The sequence below is a fragment of the Microtus pennsylvanicus genome, chromosome 7 (assembly GCF_037038515.1).
Source record: "Microtus pennsylvanicus isolate mMicPen1 chromosome 7, mMicPen1.hap1, whole genome shotgun sequence".
NCBI classification, from domain to species: Eukaryota; Metazoa; Chordata; class Mammalia; order Rodentia; family Cricetidae; genus Microtus; species Microtus pennsylvanicus.
The window spans coordinates 17,918,995-17,946,525 of NC_134585.1; the positions used below are offsets into that span (position 1 = coordinate 17,918,995).

At 43.9% G+C, this 27,531-nt stretch overlaps 1 protein-coding gene across 1 annotated transcript in view; it reads left to right on the forward strand.

Annotated features, from left to right (window-relative positions):
• Positions 1-27,531, forward strand: part of Reep3 (receptor accessory protein 3) — a 77,133-nt gene that overhangs the window by 29,675 nt on the left and 19,927 nt on the right. The window contains exons 3-5 of the mRNA XM_075980079.1: positions 20,355-20,431; positions 23,814-23,934; positions 24,599-24,712. Of these exons, the coding sequence (XP_075836194.1) occupies positions 20,355-20,431; positions 23,814-23,934; positions 24,599-24,712 (312 nt within the window). The remainder of the gene's footprint in view (positions 1-20,354; positions 20,432-23,813; positions 23,935-24,598; positions 24,713-27,531) is intronic.

Here is a 27,531-nt window from a genome sequence, read left to right on the forward strand (position 1 = left end):
TGTTTCAGGTTCATCCATGTTTTCACATGTTTCAGTGCTTCGTTCCTCTTGATGGCCGGAACAATGCTCCATTGTACTGGAAACCCAAACAATGGGTTGTTTATCTGCTCGTGCGCTGACAGACATTTCGATTGTTCTGCTTCTGTCTTTTGGCTGTTATGAATAATGCTGGCACAAACACGCCCGGATGAGCATCTGCTTAAGTGCCTGTTTTGGGCTCTTGGAGGTGTATAAGTGTGGTTCTTTGTAAGGGACCTTGCTTGGCAGGCCTGTCATCTAACTCTTCAAGCGATCACAAAGATAGAAATCCAATCTTGATTCTTCTTGAGAGTCTGTTTCCAGGTATTTAAGTTTGCATAGAGCAGTGGCTGGAACTTTGGCAATTAACCTATTGAACTTTTATAGTCATTTTTCTCTTTCATATAAGGCCAATTTTTGTAATGAAGTGTATGTATGCATAGACCCACACATCCCAGTTATAATGGTGAAATACATTTATGAGAGGTGGAGAAGTTACTTGGGTGCACTCCGGACATTTTAAATCCTTTTATGATACAGATCTCTTGGATCTAGGATTGGGAAAGTAGTCTTAAGACATGGAAGCATATTAAGTCATACTAATTTAAATTCATTTTATACGTGGCTTGAAGGGACATATTTCAATATATGCTGTAATAAATATTTCAAGTACTGTGTTATAGTGCTGGCGTATGTTAGTTTTTAAAACAACACTTGCTTTCCACTTACATCGCCTCTCAAGCTGCCTGCGGTGAAGGCCCTGCTTGGTTGTGTTTGTTTTGTGTGTCTGTGGTGCCGAGGGTAGAGCGATTTTGCTTTGTTTCTCCTGGGAGTTATTTACCATTACTTTTGTAAAAATAAAATGAAATCAAGCCACTAGTAAAACAAAGATGTTGAACCCATCAGAGACATGGGAAATACACCACCAGAGTTGTTATTTGTTTCCATAGACATGAAATGCTACCAACTTAGTGCTTTTCGTGAAATAACGTCAACTTAATGCTTTTAGCCAAGCATACCACAGCCTTGCACAGTTCCCTAGACAACACTGCTCTACTGTGAGATTCTTTACTTGGAATTCTCTTTCCAATGGTAAAAAGATATGCATGACCCATAATCTCTAAAATGGCATGAAAATACGAGCCATGGAGTGTCCTGCCGGCCAGACTTTAATAAGGCAGTGTCTATTCAGTGGGCTTTTTCTTACTCTAGTGACTGTGCAGTTGAAGAACCGGACGGTAGGCCTTTCAGCTGGGCACTCATGTCACCTCTAAAGCATTCCAGGGCCAAGTGTAGACATGCTTGCACTTGGGAGGATGGGGCAGGGGGATCACTGAGGACTTGAGGTTAGCCTGAACTACAGAATAAAGAAATACTGTCCCAAATGGGAGATAGATAGGTAGGTAGACAGATTGATGCCCTGTCCAGATCAATAGATTGACAAGTAGACAGGGGAGTAGGTAGATAGACAGACGATAGATAGATAGATAGATAGATAGATAGATAGATAGATAGATAGACAGAGATAGATAAACAGATGGTAGATAGACAGACAGACAGAAGACAGCCTGTCCCAGATAGATAGATAGATAGATAGATAGATAGATAGATAGATAGATAGATAGATAGACAGACAGACAGACAGACAGATCATATATACACACAGGCAAACAGATATGCAAGCAACCTAAATGGACAGCAATAAGAATATAAAAGTATTAAGTATAAATAAATCACCTCTATTTGTAAATGAATGCTTAAAAAAAGAAGAAAATTTTATTTATTTAGATGTCGATCTAATAATTAAAAAAAAGATTAGTCCACTTTCGCTATGCATCAGTTTTGCTTTCTTTTGGGTCAGGTTTAATCATTGATCGTTTTGTAATCAAGTCTACTTTGAAAATACACTGAGTGCTAAAATCAAAACTGAGCAGGCACTGACCCAGGAGAGAGGGAATTTAAGAACACTGTAGACCTCCCAGGGACCCACTTACCTAACAGCAAGGCTCTGAGAAACCAAGTATGAGGTGTTGTGTGTGCTCCTTAGAGCGACGCATGTACAGCTCATTATTCCCCATGCATCTCAGAGTACCATGCCTGCTTTCTGCTCCTCCCAGTTACCACACTGTTCTAGATATAAAGTCACAAAATGTTTATTCTCAAACATCCCTGGAGTTCAGAAATTTAAAACGTGTCCACCTGGCTGTGTTCCCTCTGGAGACTCTGATCTGATGGAAGATCCACATCATTCCAAGTTGGAAGCTGCCCACATTCCTTGGCTTCAGGCTCAGTCCCTGTGTCTTTACAGCCAACAGCTCAGGGCTGAGATCTTTGGATGCTGCCAGCACTGGGCTGTTGGCCTTCTGCCTCCACCTTCCTCTTGTAAGGTCTTTTATGAATGACTGGGCCCACCCCTCAAGGTTGTCCGAAGTTTGGCCTTAATTCTGTCTGCCTCCTTGTTTTCTCTTTATCGTATAACTTAACATACTTACTTTCTCAGAATTAAAACATGGACCTTTTCCAAGGGAAGGAAGCAGGATTCTGTCAACCCCAGTAGTAATATCCCTACTCATTCTTACTGTCAGTTCACCTGTGAGGGCCCTTGGGATGCAGCATTGGTACCAAAGCATTTTGGTTGCTAGTATTCTGTTCAATCAGTTCCACAATGCTTCCTTTATTCTATTGTTGTTGTGCTTGTTGTTATTGTTATTGTTTTGTTGTTTTTGAAACAGTCTCTGTGTAGTTCTGGCTTTCCTGGATCTTTCTGTGTATACTTAACTGGCCTCAAATTTATAGAGATCCACCTGCCTCTGCCTCCCAAGAGCTAGGATTAAAGACATACACACCACACCCAGCCCCTACAATGCTCCTGTTACAACACGGGCAACGGGGCTAGGGAGGTGGCTCAGTGGTTTAAAGCACTTGCCCTTGGAAATGACCTCAGTTCTCTTCCCACAGCCATTTGGCATCTCACATCCCTAATTCCAGTTCCAGAGGATCGATACCTTCTTGTGAGCTCCCAGAGTATCAGGCACATATGGTGCACACACATACAGATAAAACATCCATACACATAAAATCATGTAAATAAATTGGTTTAATTTTGTTTTAAAACATAGGTGATAGTCTAGCTTCACAGAAACATTGAGGCTGCTGTCACTTAATATTCTTGTGATTGATTACACTTTGGTGGCCACAGCAATTTGGCTGTTTTTAAAGCAAGGACAGTGAGGTAGTCCTTGCTTTAATCAACTGTGAACTGTAGAGTACCGGGCAGTGGTGGCGCACATCTTTAATCCCAGCACTCAGGAGGCAGAGGCAGGTGGATCTCTTGAGTTCAGGGCCAGCCTGGTCTACAGAGTAAGTTCCAGAACTACAGAGAAAACCTATCTCGAAAAAACAGCAGCAACAACAATAATAGTAGTAGTAGTCGTAATAATGAGAAGTCCTGTAAAAATTTTTTAAAGTCCTAACAGTCCTTTAAGTATTTCCTTATGGGGATGTAGGGGACTTGATACAGTGTTCTTGTGTTTACCTGAATTTTAGCAAACATAGCTATCTGTTTAAACTGGGAAGGAATCCTGTCCAATTCACTTTTCTCTTTGTGTGGACGTTTCCTGGTAGTGTTAACCTTATTTACATTTCTCTGTTATAACCTCAATACCTGTTTATACGACCTGGTGCTATATCCCTTAATGTCTGTCTCCAACTGGAAGAAGCGCCTCAGGGAACGGTTTTGTTACTTCAGTTGTACGATTCTGTACCTAGCTGGTATACAGTAACTCTTCAGAACTTTTGAATAAATGAACTTGTGTGACAGAAAAGCTGGCTTCTCAGTGCCTGCAAAATGCTAAATTGTGCTTGCAAGAGCTTGTGTGTTCCTAGGTGGACCGATCTGGTTCCTCGGTTTGGGTGCTGCTGGGTTAGGGCATGTGCAAACCTATTCCTTCTCAACACTTATCCCCAGTCCCAGTGTCTTTGTGATACTTAGTCCTGACCTAAATTCTGCTGATATCTACTTCAAACGCATTTTCTAAAAGCAAACATTTTAGGCTCACTTACTTTTCCCACCCTAACTGCTGCCCTTCCCCCAAAGCCTGCAAGTGGCAGGTTGCACCTGATAAAACAGATGCCGTGTGCAAATCAAAACAAATGGAGAGCGCTGTGGATTTTGGCAGCGTTCCTGTCTTCCTTTGCCTATTTTTAAAGCAGAGCTTTCCTGGGATATAATTTCCTGTATGGTGTGGCTGATATGGCCTACTTAGACACTCGCAGTCTTGCAGTAATTGAAATGCAAGCGTACCGGAGATTTAATACGGTTTTTTGCAAAGTTTTCCAGGCTCATACATCTTAAGACTTGAAAATAAGACTGTTTACGTCCAAATTGTGTGTAATTGCTGTAGCTTTTCTAGGAAGCCAGTGTTCTTATTCTTAGAATGTTGGAGAGAGCGGCAATGAAAAGACAGGCTGAACAATACTTGACAGTTAAAATCAGACGTTTGGTCCTGAGATTTATTGTGGACGGGAACAAAGGAGGGACACTCCTGTGGGAGATGACTCATTAAAAGGCCCAGAAACGACTCTAAAGTTCTATGGAGTTGTTGATAGTGACCTCATTTTTTAGCTGAATACTTAGGTGATAGAAATGAAGAAAGACCAAGGGCCAGCTCGAGAGTTCTTGTAGCTCAGTAACAGCTGAAGTTGCCTCGTAGTTTTGGCTAGAGATTAAAGGGGGAGACATACTCAAGAGCTCCTTCACTCACGTTCCCGGTGCTCTGCCTGGTGAAGCAGGCACAGACCAATCCCACTGACCCACTCAAGTGTGCTGGGTGCCTCGCGCTGCGAGCCCAGAGGTTCATTTGAGGGAAAGGATGCAGCTTTCCTGGCGTGGACAAAGCTCGGGATTTGATATCTCATTTGATTCAATGGTTTGAGTATTGAAAGTTTCAAGACTAGCCTACTGATTAAGGCAGATTTTTTTCTTTTTTTAAGAGAAAATTGGTTGTATCAGTCACGTGCTTCTCTGTTTATATTCTGTTGTATCCTTTTGGCAGAGAAGGAGAGGCATGGGCTCCTAGAATTGTGTTCAGGCTGCCCTCTAACTCTGATCCTCCTGCCTCAGTTTCCTGAGTAGCAAGAACAAAAGACATGTCCTATCAGGCCCAGTCTAATCTACTTTTTGTTCTTACTTTTAGTCCACTGGAGGTGACAGGAAGGCTCAGCATGTAAAGGCCCTCACTGCCATGCCTGACAACCTGAATTCTTTTTCTAGGACCCACATTGTGGGAGGGGAGTTCCAGCTCCCGCCAGTTCTCAGCCTTCCACATGCAGACATGCATGTACAGACAGGTAGACACACACACATACACACACATACAAATAAATAAATGGTTCCTTTTTTTCTTATTAAGATTTTTCAGAGGGATGAGAATTAAATGTATATTCTAACATCTTGACCCAGATTTTCAAGTTGGCTTGGTGACTGAGTTGTTGCTGTTGTATTATTCTTTGACAATGGTCCTTAACCTGTGGGTCGCAACACTTTCATGGAGGTCACGTATCAGATATTTACATTACAATTCATAACATCAGCAAAACTATAGTTATGAAGTAGCAATGAAAATAATTCTATGTTTGGGTCACCACAACATGAGGAACCATATTAAAGGTCTCAACATTAGGAAGGTTGAGAGCCACTGCTCTGTGGTAAACCAATAAGACACATCCTTAGCTTTCACTTGTAGGTATCAATTGTTAGGAAATTGGACTAAAGTTAACACATACTATTTTTTCAACCCTTGAAAATTATTTTAAATTTTAGATTAGCTATTAGAATGACTATCTTTAGATGTAAGTCTAGTTTTAGGGGGTTTTGTTCTTTGTTTTGGTTTCATTTTGATATAGAGTCTCGCTGTATAGTCCTGCTTGTCCTGGAAGTCGTTCTTTAGATCATGCTGGCCTCAAAACTGATAGAGGCATGCCTGCCTCTGCCTCCCAAATGCTAGGACTAACAGTGTGCATAACCGTGACTGGTGTGTAAATCTAGTTTTTTGTTTGCTTGCTTGTTTGTGGTTGCGGTGCTGGGACTCAAATCCATGGTCTCACACATGCTAGACGAGCAACTCTGCCACCACACCACCTAAGGTTTTGTTTTGTTGGGTTTTTGAGACAGAGTTTCTCTGTGTAGCCCTGGCTGTCCTGGAACTCACTCTGTAGACCAGGCTAGCCTCGAACTCACAGAGAGCCACTTGCCTTTGCCTCCCAAGTGTTGGAATTAAAGGCATGTGCCACCACCACACTGCTGTATTAACTAAGATTTTATAAATAAATCAGTATCAGTAAACTTGTTACAGCCCAATATCCTTCAGTGAATTAAATCTATTTAAATTATATGACAGTTATTCTTTTCAAACCTCAAGTTTTGGTGTGTCAGGTTTACTTATGTATAGTACTTATCAATATGTATATTAATCTATATATGAAGGTGTGTGTTTGTGGCTTCTCTGCTAATGTCACTGATACTGTCATAATCAAGTGTCTTATACTCATGACCACTGGTAAGTGTGAAGATTCTGTAACGGGAGCTGCAGCATTGGCTCCGAGGTTAAGAACACTTACTGCTCTCACAGAAGACCCAAGATAGTTTCTCCTACAGTTTTCGAATGCCAATTAATGAAACTCTTGGCCTTTGTGAAGTGAACTGAGCTTTCCCACGCCCTTTGGGCTGCAGACTGTCCTCGCTCTTGGGCGCCGGGGCAGATCAGTGCCTACAGCCACTGTGCACTAGAGGCTGGGCCACATTTCCCTGCTGTGCAGGCAGGACATTACCGACTGTCCCGTCAGTGGAAACGGACTTTAGAGCAGAGACAGAAACAGTTGTTTCCATTAAAGGAAATGTTGCTAAGAAGTTGGAGAGAGGCCTAGCCACCTCCACCCTGATCCCCAGTGATGGAATACTTTCAAATCACAAAAGCTCTAACGACCAAAGAAACTTCTGCCTCCACCCTCACTTTGGGGAGAAATAGATTCAAAGGCAACCAGTGTCCTGCCTTACCAGTCTCTGTTCCGAAACCGTCTCTCTCTCTCCCCCCCAGAAGACCATAAGTCAGAGAGAGAGAGACAGAGAGAGAGAGAGACAGAGAGAGAGAGAGAGAGAGAGAGAGAGAGAGAGAGAGAGAGAGAGAGAGAACAAGATGGAGTGAAGTAGACTGGTTAAAATCAGAAATGGTAATAAACATCACAAGTTTTTATTTTTCAGCATGATCACTTTGAAACACTTTTTTTTTAAAAAAAAAAGACAAATATCAACTAACAAAGTAAAAAATATCAGAAATTAAAAGGTATGCCTTTGACGACAAGCCTCATGCTTGTCCAGCCCTCAGGAGCCCTCAGCAGGAGGAAAGCCTGCACTACATGGCAACCTTCTGTCTCTAATTAGATAAATAAATGAGCAAATAAAAGGCTCTGTAAGGAAAGCGGGCTGTTGCTAAACAGTAAAACAAAAGAATAAAATCCGGGGAATTAATATTTCTAAGGATTGTTGGCTTGCATAGGCTTAATAAAGCAAATAGCAGAACCTGGGTTAGCGGAACGTGCCAAGTGATTCTTGGGAGGCTGAGGCAGAATCGTGAGTTCAAGACCAGCTTTGGCTACATAATTAGACCTTCTCTCAAAACAATAAGAAGAACCCTTGCAAGAGGGGAGATAGAAAGACCAGGAGAGGATTGACAAAAAGCAAAGAAGCATAAGCAAGATGTGCGAAATTAAGCCAGGCGGTGGTGGCGCACGCCTTTAATCCCAGCACTAGGGAGGCAGAGGCAGGCGGATCTCTGTGAGTTCAAGACCAGCCTGGTCTACAGAGCTAGTTCCAGGACAGGCTCTAAAGCCACAGAGAAATCCTGTCTCGAAAAACCAAAAAAAAAAAAAAAAGATGTGCGAAATTTGGAAAACACTCAACGGCTTAAAATTTTTATTACAGAAATGTTTTGTTCCTAAAAGCTGAGATGTGTGGGCGCCAGAGAGTCAGCATACATGTGGCAGCTTACAACCATCTATAACTCCAGTTTCAGGGGATCCAAGGACCTCCTCTAGCTTCTGTGTGTGCTGTATGCATGGGGGAACACAGACATGCTGGGAAAATATACAAACCCATAAAATAAAAATAAATCTATTTTTTAATGAGATAGTTTCTAATTGCATTATATGTACCTGACTTCTATTTTTTCAGCTGAAGGTCACATTATTTATGAGATAAAACTTTTTTCTACACAAACACCAGATCCTGTTTTGAATACTAAGACACCGGCTTCCTTCTGTTCTTTTAGCCATACCAAGTCTATAACTATGACTGCAGTTAATCTGATTCTCAGCCAGATGGACCTGACGTTGCAAAAGGTCCTTAAAAAACACAAAAGCCTGAGCTGCTTCTAAGACCAAGTCCTTGGTGTGGCTTCTAGGACACACGAGAGGCATCATGGGAATGGGAAAGTCAGAAGAGGAAATCCTTTGGAACAGCCGTTCCAAAATCTCAAACATACCAAAATATGTTTTTCCTTAAATCATGTCCTTCTGGCAATCAGAATGGTTGAGTAACACAAAAAAAAAAAAAAAGGAGGAGGAGGAGGAGGAGGAGGAAAGAAAGAAAAGAACTGGCGGTGGTGGCGCACGCCTTTACTCCCAGCACTAGGGAAGCAGAGGCAGGTAGATCTTAGTGAGTTCTAGACCAGCCTGGTCTACAAAGTGAGTTCCAGGACAGCCAAAACATTACATGGAGAAATCCTATCTCAAAAAAAAAAAAGAAAGAAAGAAAGAAAAGTTAAGTAAAACCAAAGAAATCACTTTAAAAACACGAGCAAATAAACAAAAAAAAAAAACACCGCATATCCTGACTTCACAAGTAAAAGGAGAAAGCTACAGATAAGGACTGAGTTGAGCCACCACCGCCCGGAGGCAGAGGCAGGCGGATCTCTGTGAGTTCGAGACCAGCCTGGTCTACAGAGCTAGTTCCAGGACAGGCTCCAAAGCCACAGAGAAATCCTGTCTCGAAAAACAAAAAAAAAAAAAAAAAAAAAAAAGACAAAAAGGACTGAGTTGAGAAATCTGTGTTTCACTGAATCGCCGTGGCTTCCAAAGGTTTCCAAGAGGTCTCTTTCAAAGGAAGATCTGATGTCAGCAGGTTTTATTTATTTGGGGACGAAGAGGGCTTCAATAGCCCAGACTAGTCTGAAACTCAGCCAAGGATGCCCTTGAACTTTGCCTTTGCCTCCCAAGTGCTGAGGTCACAGGCATAAGCCAACACTCCTGGTTTCCTCATGCATGCTAGGCAAGCACTGTACCAGTAAGTTCTGTCTGCAGCCCTGGACTTCCTCCCTGGGAAGGGACCTTCTTCAATTGTCTACCTCCAAATAGCTCTGGACTACTCGGATGTCTCTCAGTTGAAGAGACAATAGAATATTCTTAATGGACTTGGAGTAGAGAAACCCGACCGGCTGCCCTTCCCCCACTCTGCAAAGCTCTTGTCCGCTGACTGCTGCCATGCACAGTCCCCCTGAGAACTGGACGGCAGGCTAAAGGCTTCTCCTACTTTTTTGAGCCTTATAACAGTGGTTATCTTAATTCTTTTTTTTTTTTTTCTTGAGACAGGATCTAACCTGTAGGCCAAATCTGTGTGCATAGTAAGCTACGTAGCCCAGGCTAGCCTCAAACTCGGAGATATACTTCTGCCTCAGGCTTCAGAGTCTGGGGTTGCAGGTGTGAGTCACCCTGCCTGGCTTTTCGTTTTATTTTAACGATGGTATGCATAAATAATGTTCTGAAAGTCTGCTTGCGTTTTAAATGAGTGCATTAATTACCTCTCCAAATGATGTTCCCCTTTCTCCCAACCTTCTTTCAGTGTTACAGAGAGCGTTCTTTGCCCTTTGCTCTAGTTGGTATTCTGAGAACTGCCTCGCACGGTAGTGCTGTTAGGCTTCAACGACCGCACGCATCCCCCCTGGGACATTGTTAAGATGCAGTAGCTCTGGCCTAGACTGGAGATTCTGCATTTCCAGCCAGCTCTCAAGTAAAGCCAGGGCTCTGTGCATAGGCTGAACTCTGACCCCACGTCCAAAGCATATGTGGATTGTGCTTTTTAAAACCTGGCTCGCTCGCTTCCCCCCCCCCCCCCATATTGTACTGAGGAGGGTCTAGAAGTCTGCGTGGCTGGAGGGTGTGAGTGAGACATGTGGAGGTCAGAGGATTTCTCTAGCTTGGTTCTTTTTTTCCACTTTGTTCCTGAGGTAGGGTCTCTTGTTTGTATCACTGAGCTGTGAACTGGCCTTGACTGTCAGCTTCTGTGGCTTATTCTCCCATCTCTGACTCCTAACTGACATTAGAAAGTCTGAGTTATAGGTGCATGCCCACATCTGGTCTCTTACATGGGTTCTAGGACTGAGGTCAGGCCTTAGGAATTACATGGCAAGCATTTTCACCCTCTAAACCACCTCACCATCCACTTTGGAAGTTCTTTTTTTTTTAGTTGTAATTTATTTAAATTTATTTTATGTGCATTGGTGTGAAGGTATCAGATCCCTTGGAAGTGGAATTGCAGACAGTTGTGAGCTGCCATGTGGGTGCTGGAAGAGCAGCCAGTGCTGTTAACTGCTGAGCCATCTCTCCAACCCCTTCCTCTAGAGATTCTAATCTAAAGTGCAGGAGGAGGGGGGGACTATTAATTTTTAAAATGTGACATGTAGCTATGCATGTTTTCTCTCATATGCGGAATCTAGATTTAGCTGTGTGGGAGTGATGAAAACAGAAGGAGTTTTTGAGGAAGGAAGTTAGGGGAGAGGAGACAGAGCTGATAGGAGTCTGTGCACAAAGCCCAATACCCATGTATATGACAATGTCATGGTAGAGCCCATTGTTTTCTATCTCAATGAAACAGTTTTTTAAAAGGGTGTTGCTGTAGACATCCTTCCACCACGTGCCAGTCCCCAAATTGCGCTTCTTAGAGCTATAATAAGTTCATATGTACAAATGGGCACTAACGAATTATTTGTTTTACAAATGTGTGACTAGATTAACAACTCGGAATATAATAAACTTATTTTAACACAGTTAACCACACAGTACAAATTGAGTCAGACTTCCCCCTGGTTTTCATGTTTTGAGGCTGGCCTCAATGTCTGTGGGTGCATTTGTGGCCTCCAGACCATGGGTCACAACCCCTTTGACAAGCTTCTGTCTCCAGAAAGCATATTTATATTATGATTCATAACAGTAGCAAAATTACAGTTGTGAAGTAGCAACGAAAATAATCTTATGGTCGAGGGTCACTACAACACGAAGACCTATATTAAGGGGTCACAGCATGAGGAGGGTTGAGAGTCACTGCTCTAGAGTCTTGGCCCCGCTCCAGCGTGCTCCTTGAATCTCTGTGGGCTACAAATGCCTATAGAGTACCCCCACCCCTTCGGCTGACTCAGATAAGAAGAGTAGTGGTCCAAGATGTTAGGATGCCAAGGAAGAGAGGAGCACGGGGTGACAGCCTACATGAGAGCCAGGAATGGCCAGATGGCTCTCTCCACTCCTCTCTGTGGGATTGGCTGCTCCCCATTTAAAAACCCTAAGAAATTCTGTACAGAGCGGTGTCTCTGCTTTTATAAATACATGTTATTCCAAATAAGTCAAGAAGACTTTAAACAAAGGGAAAAAAAGTGAAGTGTGAATTCCCAGCCAGCGTGGATGGAACGAGTTATCTTGGGGCTGAGAAGCCATCCTTCGCTTCCCATGTGCTGCTGGGAGCAGGTTCCTGAAGCCGTTCTGAAGTTTGCATCTTGTTTTCAACACTTTTTAAATTAATTGTCATCTAGTTTTGAAACCTTTTCCTGCTCTTGAGTTTCTCAGACTCTAAGGGGATGGGGATGAAGCACACAGGGGTCCTGTAATTCACTGGACCTGGAGAGGCCAGTGCAATCGGATGACAGAAACGTCTGGGTCTGTCTTATTCACTTGGGCTCCAGATGCGTCTGTATTACATGCAGCTTCATCTTTCAAATCATCAGGGGCTTCTGTGAGGCTGGGGCAGTGATAACCAGAAACTGCAGGTTCCTCTTGCTGCCTTGAGTTCAATGAGAAACACAGGAATCAAGGTGAGCGGCGGCAATTAAAGCACACACATGAGACAGGACAGGCAGAGATCCACCTCTAAACAGACGGAGCCCAGGTCAACCCTAACCTTTGTAAACCCGCATTCTGCTCAGAAACGGTGTTCATGGCTCAGCAGGTAAATGCCCTTGCAGGTGACTTAGCTCTATCGCGGGAGCCCACGTGAAGGAGTGAAGAGGACAGGCTCCACGTCTTCAGCTCAGACTCTGCCCACATAAAATCTAACTGCTTATTCTCAACCATGCCTCTCTAACTTGGCACAGCTCTGAGAAAAACCCCATAGCAGAGCCATCTGGGTTGAATAAAGGAGGGAGTTTTCTCTGTTTGATTTCTCACATTTTGTTCCTCTTTGTTTTACTGGGGGGAGAAAATTGTTGTGAAATAACCAAATTATTGCATAATTGTTCATGAAACAGAAGAAATCTTTTTCAACTCTATACTGCTTTCCGAGGAATCCTGATCTTAGAATTTCTCCATCCCCTCTGAAACGGGGTGTACACAGTGCTCTGGGAGAATCTGGGAGACTCGACTCAACCGAGCAGCCAACAATGGCCAGAAAATAAAGCTCTCTTTGGGTGGTCTGAAATTCAGCAGTGTTTATTTCTTTTTAGACTCAGCAAAGTCTCTCTCTCTCCCTCTCTCTCTCTCTCCCCCTCTCCCTCTCCCTCTCTCTCACCCTCTCTCTCCCCCTCTCCCTCTCCCTCTCTCTCACCCTCTCTCTCCCCCTCTCTCTCCCTCTCCCTCTCTCCCTCTCCCTCTCTCTCTCTCTCCCTCTCTCTCTCCCTCTCTCTCTCTCTCCCTCTCTGTCTTCCCCTCTCCCTCTCTCTCTCTCCCTCCTCCCCTCCCCCTCCCCCTCCCCCCCTCTCCCACTGAAGCATATCTTAGCGTCTATGATCTGGCTTTACCCAGTGGTTATAATTGAAATCATTAGGCATACGTGGAGGAAAGGCTCATGGCTTGTTTGGTGTTTCTGTTATTATTTTTTTTTAAGACCAGCATTAGTAGCTTTGTGATTCGATGAATCTGTAGTTGAGAAAGGTTAGGAAGTTTCCTAATGTCTTGGTAATGTGGAAAATAACAAAATAATGACTTTCTGTATGCTATAAACTGCCACTTGCAACTGATAGTTAATTGTTTAAGCCTTATGCATTGAGAGCTTACTTTCTTTTGAATATTGCTTCTTATTATTGTACGCACACACATGATTTGTGTATTGTGGACGCGTGTGTGCCTCAGTGAACATGTGGTGTTCTGATGACAACTTTGTAGAGTCAGTTGTCTGCTTCCACCGTGGTGTGAATTCCCAGGGTGGAACTCAGGACATTAAATAGACTTGCACTACAAGGCAAGTACTGTACCCACTTGGCCTTCCCTTCTTACTGGACTCCTGTTCTGTTCATTTTAGAAAAGTGGCCAGGCCTGGCGGTGGTGGCGCACATCTTTAATCCCAGCACTCAGGAGGCAGAGGCAGGCAGATCTCTGTGAGTTCAAGGACAGCCAGGGCTATTACTCAGAGAAAGCCTGTCTTGAAAAAACAATAGAAAAATAGAAAATAAAGTAACCGGGCCTGGTGGCTCCTGTGATACCAGTGTTCAGGAGGGCTGCCATTACTCCTTGGCTTTGTACACATAGTAGAGCTCCTTGCCAGCCTGGCCTGCAGACTGTGCCCCAGAGTATGGAGATTGTCCAGTAGGATTGTTCTGCGCCTGCTTTCCCCGCAGAGGGTACTGGGAACATGATGGGCAGGACAGGTTTCAGCCTCCCACTGTTTTAGAGAAATGGCTGAGGCAGCAGGTGTTTTATAACCAACCACAACGAACAGATTCATGTACGACCTTTGACCTTTGCTCAGGGTTGGGGGCAGTAGCTAGGAAAGCTTTTTCCCTAAGAAGTAAGTTTCATTCAAATAAAACAGTGAATAACACATAGTATATAAAGCTATAGTAGTTATATGTGCATTAAACTGCCTATCCTAATTATATATCTTCTTATATTCATACCTTGGGAGCAGGAAAACCTTGCCATAAGTTTATGACTCTTTTATGTCAGAGGCTTTGTGCACAATAGGCCCTAGGTATTATCTGTCAAATTAACCTATCAAGTCGGTTTCTCTAATCACACGCTGTAAGTTAGTACAGTTGTATCGTTTCATATTCTACCGTCGTTGCTATTATAGTATCGCTTTAGTAATGCCATAACAAGAGCAGGTTATGTAAAGGAGCAATTTAGGGAAAACATTTCTTAATGACTGTGCCCTCACCATTACCCATGGCTCTTAACACCCGCAGCGTGTGCTTGCGAGCCAGAAGGTGATCTCCACCCCACGCCCATGCTTGTGTGTCTGTCTCGTTATTCCTGCTATCGGTTTTTACCGTGGAACTCTGGGAGAGAGGTCTAAACAGTCACAACACTCAGAGTTGCTGTGTTTGTTTATCCTGGGATCATCATATTTTTTTTAAGGATGTAGAACATAAAAACTTCTTTTGTTGAAAAATGTTAAAAGGTCCATGAAATGAGCGCACTTTTCCTTTGGCATCTGGATAATGCAAATGAGCTCCCAGTAAATGGAGCTGGGCCCTCTGTAGTGCACTTTGCCTCTGGGCATGTTCCTTTTACGAAACTGCTCAGGCTTTAAATGTCCTCTAATTCCTCTGGGGGAGTGGAGCTCGGAGCTCCCCATCACGTGACTGTCTGGATTTCTGAAATGCTAAGGCTTATCAAAACCTTCTGGAGTTGGAGCAATGATAAAGCAAGTGCTGGCTCGCTGACAAGGGACGTCTGCCTGTGCGCTGTGTAACCAGAATGTCACTTTAGCTGCTGTGGCTTCATGTCACAGGCGGTTCTCTAAGCTTTGAAAGAACTTGCCTAATTAGGGGCTTTATTTCCTTGGCAAATGACTTTCCCTTGATATCTGGATGATTTTGAGGTTCTGTTTGGGCTGATGATGTGGCTCAGGATTAGCAGGCTTGCCTTCCTCAGTTCCTTTCTGCCTTTCAAAAATTATTTTAGAGACAGGGTCCCTCTCCAAACCCACAGCTCACCAGTTCAGGCAGACTGGCTGGCCTACCCAGGGAACTGGTTATGTCTGCTTCGCCAGCTCTGGGATTGCAGACTCACACGGCTCTGGGGGGGGCGGGGGGGGGAGGGCAATGCTGCTGCAGTCACGTGAGCTGAAAGGTAACAAAGTCAGCAGCCACACCTCCAGGGCATTAAGTCACCAGGAGGATTGCTTTCCTCTGGCTGTGTCACTCTTCCTACCTCCAGGTGCTTCCCAAATCCTCCTTAGCCCCTGTGAGATCTCAAGCAGAGCCCTGAAAACACTTCTCTCTGTCTCCATCACGGCAGCTGGTTGCACCAGCCACCACTACCCAGGCTTTAGGTGTGTCCCGGCTAACCCATGATAGCTCCCTGGTGGGTGCATGGCTAATTCTAGAGCCATTTCTATGGTGGCCCCAGCCTCCCAGTTCCCACAGATTAGAATGGGAGCCAGCTGCTGTGAGTGTAAGTAACACACCACAAAGAATGTGGTGACAGAAGGAATATGGGGATTTATTTGTCCTGTGCCAGCTCAGTATGAAACAAGGCCTTTATTTCAGCAAGGAGCCTTCATCCTACAATTGTTTAAGAACTCCGCTCACCTTCAACACACAGCCTCCAAGGCTGCTCAGCTCCCTGCTAACTAGGAGGAAGAAGAGAAAGCCTGGCGGTATACACCCACTGTTCCAGCTCACACTCAGCCACTAAGCCTCCCCTTCATTCGCTAGACACCTCACAGCATCCTTGGTCTGATGCTCGACTTAGATGAAGCATCGTTGGTCAAAATCTGATCCAGCCTTTCGTAGGTAGCACCGTTTCCTACCCCCCCCCCAAAAAAAACTTTTCTAAACCAGGCAGTGGTGGCACACACCTCTAATCCCAGCACTCAGGAAGCAGAGGCAGAGGTGGGTCTTTGAGAGTTCGAAGCCAGCCTTGCATAGAGAGTGAATTCCAGGACAGCCAGAAATCCTATCTTAAAAAACTGAAAGGCGGGGGCAAGGGGGGGAGGAAGAAAAAAGAGAGAGATACAGATTTGGTCCACAGGTTTATAAGATTTTAATGAGATGACAATGATATTGAAATTATGAGAATATCAGTATCAGATGAGAAAGACAATAATAATCTAAGGACGGTAAATATAAGAAAAGCTGCCAAGGAAGAAGCAAGCGTGCATCCTGTTTAAGGACAAAGGGAAAACTTGGCTGTGTGGAGAAGTCGTCTTGATGTGGGGAAATAGGAAAGAGGGCTAAGGAAGGAGAGCATTTCCTCTGCTCATGGCCGAGGACTGGTCATTGGTTAGGAGTGGTCGTGTGTGGCTTTAAAAAAAACAAAAAAGTTTTTTGTTGTTTTTAGAGACAGGGTTTCTCTGTAGTCCTTGCTGTCCTGGAACTTACCCTGTATGTAAGGCTGGCCTCGAACTCACAGAGGTCTCAGGGAGAGTGCTGGGATTAAAGGGGTTCTCCACCACCACCACTCCCCTGGCTCTTGTCTTTTTTTTTAATTTCACTTATTTATTTATGTGCATATGTGTGTACTTGTTCCTTTTTGTGCCACAGAGCACATGCGACAGGACAGCTTGCAGGAAGGAGTCACTTCCTTCTACCATGTGGATACGGAGATCGAACTCAGGTCATCAGGCTTGAGCTCCTGAGTCGTCTCGCCAGCGCACACCTGAGCCTTTTCCCATGACAAATAGGTAGTAAGACTGGGTACAGTTGCATCAGTTCATGTCATTGCTAATGATGGCACCTCAGTCCTTAAGAATTAACTGCATTATGTTTTATATGAAAGAAGAGTCAGAGGTGTGTATCTGTGTGTGTGTGTGTGTGTGTGTGTGTGTGTGTGTGTATTCAACTAAGTGCTTATATTGCATGAATTTATTTCTTAGGAATCAAAGACACAGTTTGTTCCTTTTGTGGTGAGTGGGGTATATAGAAGTGATTATGACACACCCATAATGTCAGCACTTGCAAGGATGTAGCAGGAAGGTCAGCAGTTCAAGAGCCTGCGGAGAAGTGGAGGAAGGAAGGATTTGCATCGCATTAGGTACATGAGTCGTCTAGGGGTGACTTAATGGATACAGGAGGATGTGCATTGCTTACTGGTAAACATCAAGCCACTGGATAGTTGAGACGTGCGTGACGGCAGGCTTTGTAGTTGCAGGGTTTGAGGGACAATCCCTTCAGACACAGAAGGTTCTGTTTACACGTATAGGACTGTCAAGGTGATAGTTCTCCCAGAAATCATCAATATTAATACTAATGCTGCATTTTATTATTGGTGTTTTCATCTGATATGAAAACTATTTGGGTCTTTGTCTTCCTGTGTCCTTAGTTACAATTTTATGAGCTGTTGGTTTTTTTTTTTAACCTTGACTTCTAGTAGTTCCTCTGGGAAAAACCTTAAACAGAAGCTTTTCTGAGTCATCATTTCGTGTAAGATCCTAACCAGATCCATTATCGTTAAAGTAAGACAGTACATTTCCAAGGTTAACCTTCTCTGTGGCTGCTCCCGTGAACGGCACATGCTCATCGAATGACTTTTAATTATTGCCTAAGTTCGGTTCCATTTACGGTCCATATTTCTAATAAGAATCAAAACCTCTTACATTCAAGAGAGCAGATTGTAAAGGAATTTATTTTCAAAAGACAAATTCAAACCATGGGATTTTGTGTATATAAAATTATAGCCAGTGCCAGGCATGAGGACTCATGTAATCTCAGAAAGCCCAGGCAGGAGGATTGTCACAATGTGAAGCCAAGCTGGGCTACAGAGTGAGATCTAAAATTAGTAATACAGTAGTAATAATAAAGAGGAGGAGGAGGAGGAGGAGAAGAAGAACAACAACAACACCATTCAGTACCACAGGGGAAAATGTCTGGGATATACTATTGATGACATAGTTTGCCATTTGATGATAGTTTAGTTTAACTACAAAGAAATATCTTTCTTCCTCTTTTAAAAAAAAGTGACATAGAGCTGGAGAGGTGACCCAGTGGATAAGAGCACTTACTTCCCTTCAGAGGACCTGGTTCAGTGGTGACACCCTCGAGGCGGCTTACAACCAGCTCTCTGTACCTCCAGCTCCAGAGACACTGTTGTGCTTGTAGTGTGCACATCCGAGCAAGGACTCCTACCACTGTCTGCATCCCTAGCCTTGAGTCACAGGTTGATATCTGTGAAATGGCCAAACAAGCATCTGTCTAAAAACTAAATAGCTAAGGAGGACATATTAGACCGGCCACGCCAGAGTGTGACCCATTACTGTGTGAGCTGACTTTAAAAATGTTTTTTACATAGTACACTATTCTAGCTGCCTCTCCAAACACTGATGTGAATGAGAAGGAAGGAAATGGTGGTTTTCCTGAGCTCCTCCAGTTTTCCTTCCGTGTATGGGACAGCTGGCTAGCCTATCCCAGAATCATAGCCTGGACCCACACTCCTGCAAAGTGACCTTGAGAAAGCCCTTTTACCTTTCCGCCACTATTCCCTTGCCTAAGGCAGAAGCAATTGCATTTCCCAACTCATAGTGTTGTTATAGGGGTTAAAGGCTTTATTGCTGTATTATGTATTTAGCAGTCCCAAGTCCAGTGGTTAGTGTGGGGTTGTCTGTTTGCTTATGTTGTTGAGCAGGGAAAGAAAAAAGAAAAAAACTGGACCTATGTGAAAGAGTGTTTGCTGGCACTGAAGAAAAGGTGTAAATCTGAGAGAGGTAATGAGTTTAAGGGTACTGATCTAGCAACTGCCTACAAAAGAACGCAGTACCAAAAGACAGCTGAGAGTGAGGGACTAGCTGGTACTAGCCCTAAAGACATCCATCATCACACACAGATAAATGCAAAACAAAAAATTGTAAATGTAACTTTTTATTTTTTTGTTTTAATTTCTTTTATTTCTGTAGGCAGAAGTTACTGTCCTGCCCAGTCTGGCAGCAATTCAGTCCTAAAGAAACACACATGTTTTTATTTATATATATTATATATAACTATATAATATATAATTATAATAGTGATTATAAATTTTTTACCTCTTAGCTCAGACTTAGTATTAGCTTGCTCTTACAACTTAAATAATTCGCTGGGCGATGGTGGCGCATGCCTTTAATCCCAGCACTCGGGAGGCAGAGGCAGGCGGATCTCTGTGAGTTCGAGACCAGCCTGGTCTACAAAGGGAGTTCCAGGACAGGCTCCAAAGCCACAGAGAAACCCTGTCTCGAAAAACCAAAAAAAAAAAAAAAAAAAAAAAAACCCAGCTTAAATACTTCTTACCTATGTTTAGCCTTGCGGCCTGGTACCTTTTCTCAGTAAGGCATTATTTTCTTGCTTCCTCTGCATCTGGCTGATGACCACATCTCTGCCTTTCCTCTTCCCAGAATTCTCCTAGCCTGATTGTCCCTCCTATACTTCCTGCCTGGCTGCTGGTCAATCAGCATTTTATTAAACTAATGTGAGTGCCAAATCTTTAGAGTGTCTAAGAGCATTGTCCCACAGCAGTTTCTTTAAGTTTATTTTTATTTTATGTGCATTGCTGTATTGCCTGTATGTGTGTCTATGTAAGGGTGTCAGATCCCCTGGATCTGGAGTTAGAGACAGTTGTGAGCTGCCACATGGGTACTGGGAATTGAACCCAGCCCATCTAGAAGAATAGCCAGTGCTCTTAACCGCTGAGCCATCTCTCCAGCCCCAATAAATGCAAAATTCTAAAGACCAATGAGCATTTGATGTTGTCGTATTTTGTGCTGTTTTATTTGTGATTGCTGTTTTATTACGTGATTATTTGATTGTGGTTACTGAGTTACATTCCATCAGACCTCAGAGATTTGTGGTTGACTCTTGTAGTCATCCCATTAACCCATCCATAAAACCCCTTGAGAACTGGACCATCGTCCTCTACATTGGACCCTATGTGGTGTATATCCCAAGATGCACGTGTATTTATATAAAATTGCTCAGAACAAGTAATTTCTTTTTTAAAAACATAGTCTCAGTCTGGAACCCAGGCTGATATGCAGTTCACTGTGTAGCACAGGCTAGCCTTAATCTTGTGGAGGATCTTCCTGTCTGAGTGTGCCAGATGCTGAGATTCAGGTGTGAGGCCCCAGGCCCTGCAGTCGTCATAGCCAGTTGTTTCATGAGTGCTTTTATGGCTTCCAGGTCCGCTGGATGATGTACTGGATCGTCTTCGCCCTCTATACTGTGATTGAAACAGTGTCCGATCAGACCCTGGCATGGTAAGTTCCACCCCTCCGAGGGACTCGGGCATTTTCAGGTATCCAGAGTTCTTACCCCGCTCTTGCTTTTCACCATGAGAAATACATCAAGCAACTTAATTACCCGGCATCTTTTTCTTCCTCTGTCTTCCCCGCATCTTTTTCTTCCTCTGTCTTCCCCGTGACAACAGCGCTTTCTGTGGAGCCCGCCCTCATGAAGGCAGCTCACTGTGCTCATCCCTGCCCACCTCCCACTCCCACCAGCATCTTAAAATAGAGAACCTGGCTGTCATAATCTGCTTTCCACACTCATGACTTCAGACTGTTTCCCCGATGGCTTCCGAAATGACTCCTCTCCAATTGGCAGCATCTGGTCGCGGCCCTCCCTACTTTCCCAGCCCTAAAGCTCCGAGGCAGGCACATTGAGACTACTCGTCAGAAACCACGTGGACGCCCGCCCACTCGGCAGCAGCTCCCTGGCGGCTCTAGCAAAGCAACACGGGGCGTGATTACAACATGTTCATTCCCTCATTGAGCTCACAGTTTATAGAGGACCCATACTTAAGGACTCAGATCTCCTCGTGGGGTGTTTCAGGGTACCTTCCCATCCAGCAGTGCTACCAGGGAAGTCTCCTTGTTAAAAATGGAAACCTGAGATCTTGCCAGTGTTTCCACTTCCCATGCATTATAGACTGGTGCTGAAATTAACCCAGGTATCTCAGTTATCTTTTCTTTACCTGAGCTACTAAATGCAGCCAGATAGATAGGTAGGTAGGTAGGTAGGCAGGCAGGCAGGCAGACAGACAGACAGACAGACAGACAGACAGATCAAACCGGTACCTAGAGATACTGACTTGAACCTGGCGGTCCATCCCTATCTATTCCTTCTTATGCCTGCTTTACACCATTCCCAGTCTTATATTCTCATAGAACATTATATCATATCATCACATTGGTTTGTAGGGAAAATATACATCATCAAACTTCAATATTATTTTGCTTTCTTTCTTTCTTTTTCTTTTCTTTTTTTTTTTTTTTGACAAGGTCTTACTATATAACTAGCTGGCCTGGAATTGGCTCGTGAACCAGGATAACCTAGAACTCACAGAGGTCAGCCTGGCTGACTCCTGAGTGCATGTCTCACCATACCTGACCAGACTTAAACATTTTTAATCCCTTATTCACTAGTTAGTTCAAATCAGTATCTATCCCCCCATCTCCTTCTCTTATCCTTCCCTATCTTCTTCCCCCACTTCTTGGTCTCTCTCCCTCCCTTCCCCTACCCTGCTTTCTTCTTACCTCCTTCTTTCTCCCTTTCTTCTCCCTCACCACCATGCCCAGGACTTCCTAGGTGCTCAATACATACTCTGAACCCAGGCCCTGCCCTCCTCCATTTTTCTGTTCTTATTTGAAATGTTTTCCTTGAGGCTGACAGGTGCACAAATGTACACACACATACATGCATACATACACACACATAATATCTCCTTCTCTTTATCTCTATTCCTTTCCTGTTGATTTTGGACTAGATGTTTGAGAAGAATTATCTCTTGGCTTTTTTGGTGGGGGGAGTACACAACATGGTTTCTCTGTGTAGCCCTGATTGTCCTGGCACTCACTCTGTAGACCAGGCTGGCCTCTAACTCACAGAGATCCTCCTGCCTCTGCCTCCTGAGTGCTGGGATTGAAGATGTGCGCGACTCCCTCCCAACTTCTCTTAGCTTGTAACTGACAAAACAAAGATTCTTAGCCATTTGAGGGGTCTTGAGTTTCAAAGTCCTTCCTTCCTTCTTCATCCTTTTTTTTTTTTTTCGTTTTTTCGAGACAGGGTTTCTCAGTAGCTTTTGATTCCTGTCCTGGAACTAGCTCTTGAAGACCAGGCTGGCCTTGAGCTCACAGAGATCCACCTGTCTCTGCCTCCCGAGTGCTGCCCCACCGCCTAGCCTGTCTTTGTCTATTTTGAGGCGTGATCTTAGAGCTAAGGCTGACCTTGAACTCCTGATCCTCCTACCTCTACCTTCTAAGTGCTAGAATTGTAGGCATGAACCACCATTTGTGTGTGTGTGTGTTTCTGCATTGCTGGGGATCAGACCTTCATTGCATTAGTAGGCAAACCCTTCACCAACTGATCTACATCCCCAGCCCCCACAGTTCTTTTTTTTTCTTTTTACTGTTTTACTTTTTTTCTAATTTCAAACATAGTTTATATACAGCATTGAAAAATGTAGAAAATGCTAGATGTTAAAGGTTGGGCTGACCAGGTGATTCATTCTGAAAAGGTACTTGCCGCACAAGCCTTACAACCAGAGTTCAATCTGGGTCTCAGCGTGGATGGAGAGAACTGACTTCTAAACGTTGTCCTCTGGCTTCCACACATGTCATTGGCGTTCGCACCCACCCATCCATCATCCACACTTGCCTGCATACACACAATCCTAGTTTGTTTTTTTTGTTTTGTTTTGTTTTTGTTTCTGTTGTTCAATCCCGAGAGCCCACGCACTCAGTAAAGTTGCGCTGTGGCAGAGATGATTTGCCGACTATACAGCCGTCATTCCTCACTGGCCCCTGCCTGTCTGCCTTACCACAAAAACTCAGACACAGGGCTTATATCCTGGCACCCTGTGGTCCTCGCACACTGTATGAATTAGCTCTTAGTGTGGCAGCAGGTAGCCCTGTAAAGCACAGAGGATCAGAACAGCAGACGTCCGCGTCTTGCTTACCTGTCCTCAGGGCAGGGGTTTGGCTGCTGCTTTGCTGGGCTCAGCTCCACTAATGTCTTCATTCAGAACCAAGGCTGCGGAAGGAAGTGTTTTCATGGCAGAAGCTTTAGGAAAAGCTTGGGGAAACTGGACGAGAGTGTCAGAGAGCCGAGCCGTTAGGACTCTGTCACATTCACTTGTGTTGACCGGTCAAACCACGTGGTCCCGGGTTGGGGAAGTAACTCCACCCACAGAAAAGACCACATTGGACATGGGCACTTGACTAGTTTCCAGTCTGCCTTTGTGACGATTCCTTATACCCTCATCTGCAGTTGGAATTTAGAGAGAAAACTGATGTGTCACGGGACAGATGAAGGTGTCCCCTGGTGTCTCTAGGTGTCACATACTTCTGGGACAGTCCCTAGATGCCCTGGCTACATGCTAGTTCCATCCTTTCTGAGCCGCGGCAGTCGGTTCAGGTGATGTCTCTTGCAAGGTGTCTGCAAGGACCCTTGCAGTCCTTGGTCAATTCATCTATGATTTAGCCGATATGAACTCATCAATAAATTCCATCGTGATCGTTTCTCTCATCAGCAGCTTCCACGCGTGGAAACAGACATGGCAAGTTTGCGATCTGTGTTATTTGTTGTTTTGCTTCTTACCATATTTCTTTCTGATTATTTCTTTGTTTTGCTTCTCGTTAGGTTTCCCCTGTACTATGAGCTGAAGATTGCCTTTGTCATTTGGCTGCTGTCCCCCTATACCAGAGGGGCGAGTTTAATATACAGAAAGTTCCTTCATCCTCTTCTCTCTTCAAAGGAAAGGGTAAGGTATCTCAGTTATTTTCACACCCTGTCTTTTGGTAACGTCTGTCAGTGCATGCTCTACCCGGGGTTATGAAGAGAGGCCTTTTAACATTGATTATAATTTAAACTAACAGGGAAAAAAAATCAACAACAAACTAGCAGGGCATAATGGTGCAACCCCAGGAGGCAGAGGCAAGCAGATCTCTAAGTTTTAGGCTAGCCTGGTTTACCTATCCAATTCCAGGCCAGCCAGGGCTAGATAGTGAGACCCTCATCTCAAAAAACAAAAACCTGAATAAACTAACATCTATGGATGTGTTCTTGTTTCTGTTGGCCAGTTTGTGTGTGTGTGTGTGTGTGTGTGTGTGTGTGTGTGTGTGTGTGTGTGTGTGTTTAAGGCAGGATCTCAGAGTATCATCCTGGCTGACCTGGAACTCCCTATGTAGACCAGGCTAGCCTCAAATTTACAAAGATCTGCCTGTCCAGAGTGTTGGGATTAAAGGCATTCACTACCACATCCCTCTGGATTACTTTATTTTTTTACTCAGGGCCTCATGTAGCCCAGACTGGCTTTGAATTTACTTTGTAACTGAAGATCACCTTGAACGTCTGCTCTTTCTGCCCCTACCTCCCTCACTACTGGGATCACACACCTGATTTGACTGTGAGCTCTTTGCCCCCAGGAAATCGATGACTATATTGTCCAAGCAAAGGAAAGAGGCTATGAGACGATGGTGAACTTCGGGCGGCAGGGTTTGAATTTAGCGGCTGCAGCGGCTGTCACAGCAGCAGTGAAGGTGAGTTTCCCTTTGCTGTGTTGGGTTTTCCAGTCAGCACATACAGAAAAGTAGCCACCTTCCTTTTAGGTCAGTAGAAAATGGTGACAGAACTCTGTTTTATATTTATCCTAGCACTTGAATGAACAAATAAGTAATTTAATGACATTTTAACACTTCATTTTCTATGCTACTTGGGAGTTCAAAGCTCTTAATTTATTATGAAATTAGAGGTAGCTAATAAATAAAACATACCTGCAAATTTCATTTTGGGATACAATCCCCCCCCCTTTTAACCTTGAAATAGTTTTGATAAATCACATTAAGTAAAGATGACCATTCTTTTCTCTGTGTCTTTGGTCTCCCCCCTCCCCCCTCTTTCTCTCTCTGGCATTGCCTTGCTAGGATTTCTGGCTTCCTTCTGCACCTCTACTTCAACCAATTTGAGGTAACTGGTTATTCAAAATAAAGCATGTAAAAAGTTTGTGCTGAGTCACTAATGTCATAGCTGTTCTCTCCATCCGAGTTACTGATGGAACAGCCTTCTCTGGAGACTGACGCCATGACTCTTGGGCTCCTTTGCATGTAGTAGTTGGTGTGGCTTATTTTCAAAAGCATAGTACAACTGATTTTAGCGTGTGGTACATGGGAAAAAGAAAAACCAGACGTCACAACCAAAAAGTGCTGACCGTGACTTTTGAAGTCACCATAAGCTGTTTGCTAATTTGTGTGTGCCTTGGTTGCTTTGTGTGTAGAATAAGGGTGACATGTCTCTGAGCATACAATGAGAGCACTGTGCTTGCTCACAGTGGAACCAGGGATCCTCAATTTCAGGCAAATGGTTTACTAATATGAGATAAAATGTGGGCAATTAGTATTCTACTTTCCAGTCAGACTCTTTTGTTGTTTGTTGTTAAGATTTATTTTTGTTTTAATTTTGTGTGTGTGTGTGTGTGTGTGCGCGTGTGCGCGCACATGCGCGCGCAAGCGTGCATATCTGTATCTATCGATGTGGGTATAATGCCTGTGAGTGTGGGTGCCCATGGAGTCCAGAGCATAGGATTCCCTGGTACTAGGGTTACAGACAATGTGAACCTCCTAATGTGGATGCTAGGAACCGAAATTGGGTCGTCTGCAAGAGCAGCAAGAGCTGCTGACTTATGAGCCGTCTCCCCAGCTCAGGTCGGGCTCTTTGTGGCTGCGCTGCGCTGTGGAAGACTGCAGTTCAGTTAGGGGTGATTTTATAGGCCGCTTGAGAGCACATTCACTTCTCAGAGCCTTCGGCTGGCTCACCTCAGAGTCCATGTAAGCAAAAGTGAGAACTCTGATGTTCTTCCTGGCCATATTGTAGTGAGGGCTAAGCAGAAAGTCATTCGTAGACATGTAGATAACTGTATTGATAATGGCTGTTGATTACTGTAGAGAAGTAAACTACAGTGTTTACTGCTATATAGCCTTCCTCTTCCTGGGCCTGTAATGGGCTTTTCTTTCATTAAAATAGATGAATAGACGCTAAAACAGCAACGTTTTGAACTTATTGGGTGCAGACCATGCGTACCTGTATACACACAGACCTGAGCACTGTGAAAAGTGTATTGGGGATTATGCACAGGGTAGGACAGCTAAGCAAATGAAAACTAAAAAGGCAATTATTAACTCTGGGGGAAAAAAACAACAAGAATTTTATTAGAAGCAAAGTACAGCTCGGCAGTGGTGGCACAGACCTTTAATTCCAACACTCAGGAGGCAGAGGCTAGCAGATCTGTGTGAGTTAGAGCCAGTCTGGTCCTCAGAACAAGTTCCAGGACAGAATCCAAAGCTGCACAGAGAAACCCTGTCTCAAAAAAACAAAACAACAAGAAGAAGCAATGTACAATAACAGAACCTGGCCCAGCCAGGCAGTAAGAAGAACACAAAGAATTGAACAACTGTCCTCTTGCTGTGCTGAGAAGTGGGGGTGGGGAGGAGGGATGGAGGTGGAAGAGAAAGCTCTCACTCTCGGGGCACAGGTCAGAGGGTTTATCTTATTGTGCTTGCGTGTAGAGGGGTGTGACCACAAAGAGTTTGCTCCTTCCCGTTTAAGCTCAGCATTGTTTGACCATGCAGGCCAAGTGAATACATTCATTTACACCTCAAAGACATTTCTGAACTTGTCTTATTTAAAAAGCATCATTTAACGTGATCCTGTGTAGAAAACTGCAAATTCAATTTCAACTTTGAACGTGCATTGAAAACGCATTTGAGGATGTTGTTTTAGTAAACATAGAAAGAAACCCCAGTGGTTCTCAGTTTAACACTTAGACATATTTCTAATGTGTTGTCTGGCTTGTGTATATGTGCACCATATGCATGCCTGGTGCCCCAAAGGCCAGAAGCAGGTGTTGGGTCCCCGTAGTTAGAGCCATAGTTGTTGTGAACTCTAAGGGGGCTGGAGACTGAACTCATTTCTTTTGTAAGAACAGCAAGTGTTCTCAGCTGCTGAGTCATCTCTCCAACTCCTAACCATGTTATATAACTATTTGTGGGGTATTTACTGTATCATGACTTATATTTATTAAGCCTATTATTGCTTCATGGGAAGTCAGCAACCCTCACAATATAATTTTATCCTTATTCCCTTATTTTATCTCATATTTGCCTTCATCAGTTTTTACCAGCCTACCACGCTATCTGTTGCACACTTGACGTCTCTCCATTATCCTAGTCTAAGATGCAGTCTAAGATAGTCTGGCCCTGTGGCCTCGGAGGCGCCTTACCTTCCAACTGCAGCCAATGTATCTTTTGGTTGCTAAGACCCTCTGATATTAAATAATGTTATCTCACAGCAAGACTTTTCTATA